This window comes from Rhododendron vialii, chromosome 7a (assembly GCF_030253575.1).
Source record: "Rhododendron vialii isolate Sample 1 chromosome 7a, ASM3025357v1".
Lineage (NCBI taxonomy): Eukaryota > Viridiplantae > Streptophyta > Magnoliopsida > Ericales > Ericaceae > Rhododendron > Rhododendron vialii.
Genome location: NC_080563.1, coordinates 11,817,166 through 11,828,304, shown reverse-complemented (window position 1 = coordinate 11,828,304; position 11,139 = coordinate 11,817,166). Strand labels below are relative to the sequence as shown.

Here is an 11,139-nt window from a genome sequence, read left to right as displayed (position 1 = left end):
TGCCAAAGAAATTGGATGACTTTTTTTAAAATTTTCTCACACGATAAGACCAAATCGGACCACCAAATGGAAACACCACAAACCCACGGCTTTTGTACTTTTACTGGTAAGTTTAATGGAATGAAACTCCCCAGCGAGTTATCGATCCCGTTCCACTAAGGAAAATAATCACTTATATTTTAAACTAAAAGTGATGTATTATGAGAGAATACTATGTCTGATCATAAAGCAAAAAATAAGTACTTACAAAATAAAAATCTTAGAGGAAATAAGTCCTTTTGTTCTACTTGCAAAAAAAAGAATCAAATCCTGTTACCGAAACCCAAGGAAAGTGTCTTTATTTACATAGCATCCCTTATGCGTAAGTTGAATGTGATCAATTTTATAAAGTCTGATAAATATTTTACGTCAGTGTTTTACCCAAATATAAAGTTGTACTATATAACTGATATTTACAGACGGGCACCACTTAATGTCGCCACGGGATACTACGCCCTCTGTAATCTTTGGCCTGCAGATATTCCCATTCAATTGCCAAAGAAATTGGGGACTTTTTCTAGTAAAAAACTTCTCACACGGTAAGAACAAATCGGACCACCGTTAGAAACACCACAAACCCACGGCGGGCTCTCGTAGTTTTACTACTAGTAGTTTAATGGAGTGAAACTCCCACAACGAGTCATCAAATGATTCCTTTTGTTCTACTTGCAAAAAAGAATCAAATCCTGTTACCAAAGTCCAAGGAAAGTGTGTTTATTTATTTATTCATATAAAGATAAAGATCAAAACTATGGGTATGGATATGCGTATTCAGATAGAGGAAGAGAGTTTTCGAATAAAGGGAAAAAGGAGGGAGTACGTAGCTAAAACCACGATCTCATTGCACTTACGTATTGTCGGGCCAACTGGCTCTCGAGTATGCAATTGTCACTTGTCAGGGCGCTCTTTTTTATGTGAGGTGTGGACAAAGACATTGGTAAGGCCAACTAGCCGTCTATCCGTTTTGTCTCTGTTTGTTTGACTATTTCTAAATTAAATAACAAATTTATATTATTACTTGGTTGTAAATCCAGCTCTAAAAATATAATATATATGAGACTGTCTATCCTATCTTTGCAAGCTTCAACTTGTACATAACACATACTCCATATCATTGGGCATAGGGTATAGGGTTAGAACTTGGAACAACTTGAATTATAAATTCAAAATTTTAATTTCTTAAAACAGTTGCTATGTGCTCAACAACTAATATCTCTAGGTTTCGTAAATGAAACTTTGGCTCCTTTCATTTTTCAAATTGAGATATGTGCCCTTTAAAACGTTGGTCGTAGAAAACACATCATACGTAGATTTTGATAATTACTCTTTGAAACAAATAGTTTCTCTCCATCTCTCTAGTAGTATGTTTCTTCTCAAACTAAAAAAAAAAAAAATCATTTTTCCGCAATGGAGTATCAACTTCTTGTTTGCGATTTACGAAGGTTTGAAAGACATTGACATGATTAATGCAACTCCACTCTTTACTTTTAGTACAAGAGAAAAGGGTCCCCAATTTTTTCATTCCCTTTCCTATCACACATATTTTGTGTATGTGATTTTCATATTAATCAAAAACAAAAATCAAAGGTATTGAAGAATAAGGATCGAAACTTAACTCGGGATTTCGATGAAATATTACAGATGTTAATTGGTTGGTCCCAAGATAGATGAGTTAATTGGTTGGTCCCAAGATAGATGAGTAGCATGTGATTTTCTTCAATGACGTATTATTGATAATTCAATAATACATTGTGGCAAATCAGGTTATCGATAATGTAAAATAGAATGAGAATATCAATACTTTACCAAAAAAAAAATTCCAATTGAGATTTCAAAGAGGATCTTAGAGTCCAATTATACCGACACATATATCATATGATTCAGTAACGTGTTGTGATCGCAAAACTATTTGTAACTTAAAAAACAAGGATTTCCATGCTTCACGAGATTTTTCCAACTTGAAATTTCAAAGAAAACCTAGACTCCAATACACTAAAAAACCTTGTGTGTCATAATACTCTTCTCCTCGTGGTCAGGTCAACAAACCTAACAATTTAGGTCATAGGAACAATTAGTTAGTTGGTGCACCAATAGATTTTATAGGTGTTACTATGGACCCCATATGACTGTGAAATGTGAATGCAATTGGAAGTTAGTCAAATTTCCCGCCGGCTAAATAACACCCTCACCACAAGTCTTCAGACTATTGGAACCGACAGACTCCTATTTCCACGGATGGTGTGCTTAATTAATTCCATATTAGTCAGACGTTGTCTATACAACTTAATCATACTTTATACAGGAATCGAAACCCTATAATGCTCCACTGCACTGCATGGGTGCAGTGAACAATCCAAGCCGTTCAAAGGCGCTCTTAACGATCCGCCCGTTTGCAAAAAGAAAATATCAGAAAACAATTGAGTAGAATGAGATTGAAGGAAAAATCAAGTCAGCCATTCACTAATAAAGAACAGGTCGTTATGTACAGATGTGAGCTGTATAAACAAAATAAAATTTCCTCTCTAACTACTATTCTGCCTGCCAGCAAGAAACAACCCACAACCACATCCCAACACCAACTTTTAATCTTTCCATAGTATCTCTTTCTCCTCCCCCATTCCAAATTCAAATTCTTCTTCACAACACAATTTGAAATGGGAGGAAGTGGCCCCCACCCATACCCATCTTCCTTCTGTGTATAAACTGTGTCTACCTATTACAACCAACCATCACAACTACTATCACCAAACCCTTCTAATTTTTCTTATGTACAAACTGACCAACTCTATCCCTGAAGCAAAGTATATGCCCCTCCCCAACAAATTGTTGCTTGTAACACAGACTTGTCTCAAGAATATGATTTGATCAGTCCCAAGTTGTATAGATTCTTCCTCACCAGGCTCCCGAGTGATAACAGCATGGCCCCACCTGAACCAACCGCGGGCTCGTCGTCCCTCTCTGTCTTTTGGTGGCACAACAGTGGCAATTCCTTCACTTTCAACTCGCTCGTCCCGATCTTCTGTCGGACTGATTCAATGAGCTTTGGGTCTGCCGGATTCCCACTGGCGTCTGTTACGTAGAAAACATTAAGAGCCGTGTCTGTTGTGGTGGATATCTCAGCCCTCGTCACGTTAAGGCCATTCTCGCGGAACGTTCGCGTTACGTCCGCCAGGAGCCCGTTTCTATCGGCTGTGCATAGCTCTAACCTTACACCCTGCGATAACAAAACTAGGGTAATGAGACTTTTAAGTCTTTTAAAAGGAAAAATTGGAAGCAGAATGCAATATTGACCTAGCTAAGCTTATGGTTTTACATAATATCTTGGCAAATATCTTCGTAGAACGTCTTTAGGAACTTGTGTCGTTCACACTATTTGAAAATTATCTTCTGGAATTTCTTGAAGAACCCATTTTTAAAAGATTGCTACAAAGATGTTCCTAAATTATTGAAAATGAAACAATACAAAAAAAGAAAGAAAAAAAGAGTGCCTTAAGTTTCTAAAAGAAGTTTTTGGAAAAGTTATCTATAAAGCCTTAAAACATCTATCAAACAGGTGCTTTCGTCCATAAAGTTAACGTGAAAGAACAATACCTCAGATGCTCTCCTTTCAATGGCAGCCTGAAGGCAAAGAATCACCCTTTGCTTTTCGGCCTCTGAACTAATTGGGGTACCATCTACGTGCCTAATGAAGAACTCCTGAAACCATATTAGACAAAACCCATGTCAATAATCATACGTATTAAAAACAGACTACAAAAACCAAGAAAAAAACCCGTAAAAGGTTTCCCGAATACATACCAAATATGCTTGTTCCCCTGATGTATTGGCAGTTGCATGGAATACAACATACTGCATGTCTGTGAATGTGCACACAACGTCGAACAGAAGCTTTGTCCGGTCCTTGGAGTGAATGTTGACAACAGAGTAACCCCTTTCCACACAATTCTGAACTACCACAACAGGAGAATCAACACTAGGTTTTCGTTCATAATCACGGTCCGCAAACATCATTTGATGGAGTCTTCGCTCTGTGTGAGTCACAGCCATGGAAACAGATGTCTTGGCACTTCGGATATCGTTATCCCCTTTAAGCACGTTCTTCAACCGCCCTTCGATTCGATCGATCTTTTGTGAGTCCTCAATCGGGGTACCAGAATCGCAATCCTTGACGTAGATCAGGGAAGCAATTCTTCCATTATGCGTCCACACTTTCGCTTCAACCACGTTGCAGTGCAAATCAGCTAACACTGCGAATACCTCTGACAGCATGCCAAGCCGGTCTGTCCCGGTCAGTTCTAGTGCTGTCATGCCATCAAAGCTTTTTGTCCTCGCGAAATGGATTGTCCCAAGTGACTGCAAATCCACATAAAATTACTTCAATATTCCAATCAATACGAATATCATGAGAGTAACAAACCCAGAAATAACCTCTTCCGAAGACAAAATAAATGAACAACGAATGACTCCGATACAGCAAAACAAATTATTACATAACTCTCTTGAAATTGCAAAGTTCTCAACCAAAAGATTACTTGCATCCAAACATCCAAGATTTGTATGGACTAACTCAGGCACTAAATTTACGAAGGATTCGACAGTAGCAGTATTAGATTTCTGTTATCAACCAAAAGATTACTTGCATCCAAACACAGCCTTTGGGCAAAAGTAAATTTACCTGTTCAATGTAGTTAATAACGCTCTGGTCGGTTACTTTGTCTCCGTTCAGGTCCGTCACGTGAAAAACTGTAAAATGCAAAAAAATTAAACGGCGCCGTTAAATTGGGTTCACCACAAACACGAGACATATTCATTGCAGAATTGAATCTTGCTAACGTGCGCCAAAAAGGAGGCGCACTCTAGCGATCAAATATCGAACAGGTTTTCACTGTGCTTACCGTCCATGAACCACCTCCCATCAGAACATATGTACGCCTTCTCGATCGAAAGGTTCAGATCCGTGAGAACCTGAACCGCCTCCAGAAGAATTCCGTGTTTTCTCGCGCTGTCTACCATGATTCGGGTGGCGGTGGTGCAACCGGCATTGTCGACCTTGACTCTGCCAAATCGAAGGGTTGGAGAACAAGTCAGTGACCTAAAACGACCGGTAAGGAGAAAAGGACATGAACGAGGTTTTGAAAAGTCAAGTGTGGAGTGTGAGAGGTTTGTGGAAAGAGGGGGGACCTTAGAACAGGTCAGAGAAACTTAGGAATTACGAAATCAGGGTAATTAGTTTCTTTAATTGAGGTACAAAAATTTATTACCGTAGTGGTATGGGAATTAGAAATGAAGAGTTTCCTTACATAGGAAAATTAAACCGGATTCGAATTTTTTTTAAGAAAGAAATCTTGTGGACATGAAAGAGGAAAGTGAATCGAATTTGAAAATGTTACCCAGAGTTTGTGAGGGAGAAAATTGGAAGAAGAATAGCCCAAAGAAACACAGTCGATTGAATCCGACAGGGGTTTTAACGATGAAATGAGAATTTGAGGAAAAATCGTTCAATTTTCCCATCGAACCAACAAATCAAAATTCAAAAAAGTACTAACAAAATCGAACCACAAGGGCTTGAAAAACATACACACACAAACACAGGGAGAGATAGAACAGACCTCGGAGTGGTCATGCGCATAACAAGCTTTTCATATTCGTCTAGAGAAGCAGGCCATTCGATCTTCGTGTCTTCTTCGTCTGCGGCTGCGGCTGCTGCTGGTGCTAAACTCCTCTTTGTCATCTGGTTTTCTTCAGAAGCGAGCGAGGCCAAACAGAACCCTCTTAAATTCGACTTTTAAAATAAACCCAGAAATTCTCTCTCGAACGAGACGAGACGAGGTGTGCAAAGAACCAGCGAAGCAAACACCCGTGTCTTGAATACCAAACCTCAGTACTATTCCACACACACAGCCAACTCTCTCTCTCTCTCTCTCTCTCTCTCTGTCTCTCTCGGAATCGCAGAAGTTGGGATTTCTCCTCTCTCTCTCTCTCTCTCTAGATGCGTTTCGTTTCGCTCAGGATTCTCTCTCTTGGACACAGCGCAATGGAAGCGTTGCTCTTGTGCCCCCTCTTATCCGTCGCTGCGAGGTCCCTTTCTTTAATGGGGTTACTATTTTTATATCGCACAAAAAGATTTCTTTTTTTTAATTTTTGAAACCACGCCTCTACGCAAAGGGTGCGAGCTCACATGGCGTGACGAATGCTGCCCCGACGACTGCCCGTGCTGACCCTTCTCTCTCTCTGCTAGTGTGCCCAGTTGTATACGTATCTTGATTCTTGTAAGAGTGAATTACATGGTTAGTCCCTCCATTTTTATGTAGTTTCATTTTTCTTGGGTGTTGCAGGTGGTGAATAAATTGCGAGAAAAAATTTGTACTCCAACAATCAAGTTGTTAATTGTTTTTATAATGAATAAATTATTAAAAAATATCAAGTTATTTTCGATAATGAATAAATTGTAGATGAATATGTAAATGAAAAAGTTATTAACAAGAAATTATTATCAAGTTATTAGTTAATGTGAACAAAATATATCAAAATTTATCGATTAATGTGAACAATATAATAAAAAATGTACGTTTTTTCCTCAAATTGTTATCGGAAACACCAAATAGTAGTTCTTCCTTGTTACGAGTAGATAGATTTTTTAACGTTCAGTTCAAAAAACTGAAACGATGCGCGTCGTTTGATCCGTCGTCCAAACGGAGGTGGTTATTAGGGTCCAGCTAGGATGCCACGTAAAGCAACAAAAAAAAAAATTTGTACTTTGCGTGCGTTGGACTCCAAAAATAGAGTGGCGGGAGGGCCGCCTAGGATCACAACTGTGGGGAATATGCTTTTATCAACGGTCGAGGAGCTGTCCACGTGGTACTGTGGGCCGGTAAAATTTTATTCCAATTTATGATGGCTTGTTCGTTAAGTTGGGACTTGCCGACCGAAATTATGACGTCCCCACGTGACAACACACTCTTACTTTTTATACGCTGTCAAGCCTCTCATTTAATAGGGCCTGCCTGTTGCTGTATTTCCGTATAGGTAAGTTAACATTTCTCTTCTTCTTTTTTTTTATGTGGATTTAATTGTTTCCTATGCTAAATGGAAAAATTGAATAAAGGTGTATTGTGAGAAAAATGTCTCACAAAACGAAAAATAAATATTTAAAAAGTTAAATCGAATAAATGCCGTGTCACAATAATTAAAAAGACTTTTTTGAGACTTGTTGAAAATTAGTTAAGAATATGATTTGCAGACTATAGAATGTTTCTAAAAAAAAATACTTCCTCCATCTCAAAAAGAAAGACAATTTTTGAAATTCGTATTGTTTTTTCATTACTTATATCTTTCAATCTATAATATTTTCTATGAGTTTGAAAACTTTGTATAATAGAATTAATCGAGAACTATCAAACAAAATTCATATTGTAAATTTTTTGATATTCATATTAAAAGATCTAATGAATTGAAATTGATACGAATATTAAAAATTGACATTCAATTTGGGACGGAAGAAGTCGAGGTATGCGTCCATGAATCACACGAGAGATGATAGTAATGCTAGTAGTTATAGGAGTAAAGTAGAGTATTTTTAACGATGCGGAGCAACCGTAACCACAAAATTATTTTCGACACTAAAAAAACAGTCTTGCTACACACATAGCAATCTGTGCACAGATTGTGTGTGTAGACTTTCTGCTAAAAAAAAGGGTGGTTTCCAGCAGAAATGCTAAAGGTACAGCAGCGGCAGCCGCGCACAGATCAGTATCGTGCCAGTCTCGGGTCCCTCAAAGATGAGGCCAAATTTTAAAGCAAAATTGGATGATTCGTAGACACCCTTCCTGATATCGGATTGAGATGTTTTTTTACAGGGACCCTAAATGAAACATTTTGAACAAATAATGAGCGGCTCCGATCATCTTTACGGGACTCGAAACGGGCGCGATACTGATCTGTGCGCGGTTGCACAGTAGCCTCTGCTGTACCTGTAGCAGCGTCCGGTTTCCAGGCTTGTAGTTGCAGCTGTTGAAGAAATTACACTGAAGCAGTGACGTGGAAGCATATTACTTTTCCCACGACGATGTGAATCCCACGCGGCGTTGTTTAATTGGCCGGCGCCACCCGCACAACTGCGGGGCGGCGACCGCTGAGGGAGCCGTGGAGGCAACGTTTCGTTTCGGGACTCATTATTATTACAGTGTGTGTGTTTTTTCAGTTACTACAAAACAGTGCCCTTAATTCCCTAATAATGTCACCACGTGTCGCGGAGGCAGGGAGTAACGTAGGGGCCTAATGCTGTCATTAAAAGTACGAGTAGTATTTAAAGTCTTGATGCATGTGGGTCACACAGGGCGGGGCTCCGGTCTCCCGGTCACGTGTATTTCCGTCAGAAAACACGTTCGGTGTTTGGGCGATGTTTGTCGGGCTGGAGCTGCGTGTCTCCTCCGGACCCGAATAGTTGCCCACAGGAAAAGAACGTACACTAAGGGCGTGTTTGATAGGAGGTTTGGGAGGGGATGATTGGATTAATAATCCCATGGAGCTATTAATTCTTTGTTTGGTTAGGTTTTTGGAGGGGGGACTAGTTGTCCCATGGGATTGTTAATCCCCCAAAATGGGGGTATTAGCAATACCATGGGGGAGGTGTTACTAGTAATCCCATCCCCATGGGATTGAGCAATACATGTTTAAAAACACACTTCAATCCCAATCCCAATCCTAATCCTAACCAAAACAAACATGTTATTTACAATTCCTTCCCATTCTCAATCCGAATCCCAATCCTAATCCCGTGCAAAACAAACATGAATAAATAATTCATCTTCTCATTAATAATCCCACCTCATTCTCAATCCCAATCCTAATCCCACGTCATTACGAATCCTCTCAAAACGAAATCTGCAATCAAACACGCCCTAAACGCTGTGGCGAAGCTAGGACCTTAGGCTGAATTTCTATGGGTTTTTCGAGTTTTTTTTTTATTTTGTCTGTGTTTGAATTTTTATTTTAAATTTTTTATTTTGCGTCAATTTTTTTTACTTTTTGATTTGTTTTTCGCTTGGCCTTATAAAATTTTTAATTTACCCAAATATTTTGAATAATGGCACTTTTTAACTAAAAAAGTTGACTTTTTGTAAAAGTGGTCGTAAAAGTGGTCATTGATAAAGTCAACTTTTTGTCAAAGTGGTCATTGATAAAAACATTTTACTTTTTCGATTCGTCTCGCCGAGACGAATCGGAAAGTCAAAAAAAATTGGCACAAAACGAACAAGCACGAAAAAAATTTAAATAAGAACAAAATTTTAACTTTTAGAAAAAGTTAAGCGGAAAAGGGGATAAAAAAGAGCTTTTGAATATTTATTAGGTATATTAAAAATGGATACTAAAATTTAATTAGGTAAAATGTCCTCACTATTAAAATCACAAAATGCGGTATTTTTTTGTTTTTTTTTAAATGAAAATTTTAAAGTTACTGTAGGAGTGTTGTTCCACTTTTTATAATTTATTTTTATATGGAGTGTTATTCTAGTTAGTTGAACAAATTGAGTGATAGAGGTGGAAGCCTTATGCTCTTTTGCAACATGTGAGGGTTCAAATTCCACTAGTCTCATCCCATACCTATATTAGTAGAAGAATATGATTTGTCTTGTAAAATTATTTTTTTTTTGCATGAAACTAAAAATGAGTTCCAAAAGGTGGGGGTGGGTTGCCTTATGCTCTTTGCAACATGTGAGGGTTTAAATCCCACCAGTCTCATCCCATACCTATATTAGTAGAAGAATATGATTTGTCTTGTCCAAAATTTTTTTTTTTTGCATGAAACTAAAAATGAGTTCCAAGGGGGGGGGGGGGTGATGTTACCAAGATATTCAATGCACATCCGGATAAAGTTTCTTTGCAGTCGTCCGTTAGGTGTAATTTTTATGTGCATAATGTGGATCGGATTACAAGTTTCTTTGCAGTTGTCCGATGGGTGTAAATTTTATGTGCATAATGTGGATACAACCGGTGGGTGTAAATTTTATGTACATAATGTGGATCGGATTACAAATTTTTTTTGCATAATGTGGATCGCATTACACCCATCGAATGACTGCAAAGAAACTTTATCTGGATGTGCATTGAACATCTCCGTAACATCCCTCACCCACCCACCGCCCACACCATTTTGGAACTCATTTTTAGTTTCATGCAAATTTTTAAAAGCATACATATATCTACATTGAATAAACAGTTACCGAAAACATGAAATATAATGTACTCCATTCGTCCTAATTTTTTAGTTTATTTTTTGAAATTTGTGTTATTTTTTAATTGATTATATATTGTAATCTATAAAATTTCAAGTGATTTTGATCAAAAATTTATGTAAAAATAACTGAGATATACTCTTATACAAGATTCATATTGTATATTAAATATATAACCAATTTACAATTTGGTTAGGATGAAACGAAAGGAAAAAAGATTAAATAGAGATAGTATTCATTTATATTCTTATGGTCGTTTGCCAATGGATATGTTATCACCCTTGATAGTATATCCGAAGTATTTATATTTGATGTTTGCCATCCGAATATAAACCACAGATATAATATCCCCTAGATATTATATCCGTTTACAAATGGATAATATATATAAGGATGGGGTAGAGGTGAAGTTATTATATCTTGCCTCTCAATTACAAAAATGCCAACGTCCTCTTTATACCACCCCAAAACAAACCAAGTTTATACATGTCCGTTCTTTTATAAATTATTCAAACAAACATTTATGCGTTCTTTATCATATTTTCTCTTATATTATATTCACTCAAAATTAACATGTACATATGCTCTTGTATTTATACAAGAGTGGAATCCTAAAATATAGAAACAAAATCAAATCCTATACTATGGAAATATAATCAAATCATTGATCCTAATCAATTACAATCGATTCTATCAACTATAATCAATCAGAATATTTTTATTATTCTAACATCCCTTCTCAAACTCAAGTAGGCATACCAACTTGAGTTTGAAAAAATCCAGAGAAATCAAGAACAGACAAGCCAAACCAAGAGAATCCAGGAGAGAGAAACGACCAGGAGAGCTAGGAGCCGAGAGAACAACC

The 11,139-nt window shown here is 37.5% G+C and overlaps 1 protein-coding gene across 1 annotated transcript; it reads right to left on the bottom strand.

Annotated features, from left to right (window-relative positions):
• Positions 1 to 2,471: 2,471 nt before the first annotated feature.
• Positions 2,472 to 6,117, bottom strand: LOC131331880 (ACT domain-containing protein ACR8-like). Its single transcript, XM_058365826.1, has 6 exons — positions 5,649 to 6,117; positions 4,935 to 5,095; positions 4,715 to 4,782; positions 3,838 to 4,392; positions 3,631 to 3,735; positions 2,472 to 3,253 (listed from the first exon to the last, which is right to left on the bottom strand). The coding sequence occupies exons 1-6, from the start codon at positions 5,768 to 5,770 to the stop codon at positions 2,888 to 2,890; spliced, it is 1,377 nt and encodes a 458-aa protein (XP_058221809.1). The 5' UTR covers positions 5,771 to 6,117; the 3' UTR covers positions 2,472 to 2,887.
• Between the last annotated feature and the right edge of the window lie 5,022 nt (positions 6,118 to 11,139).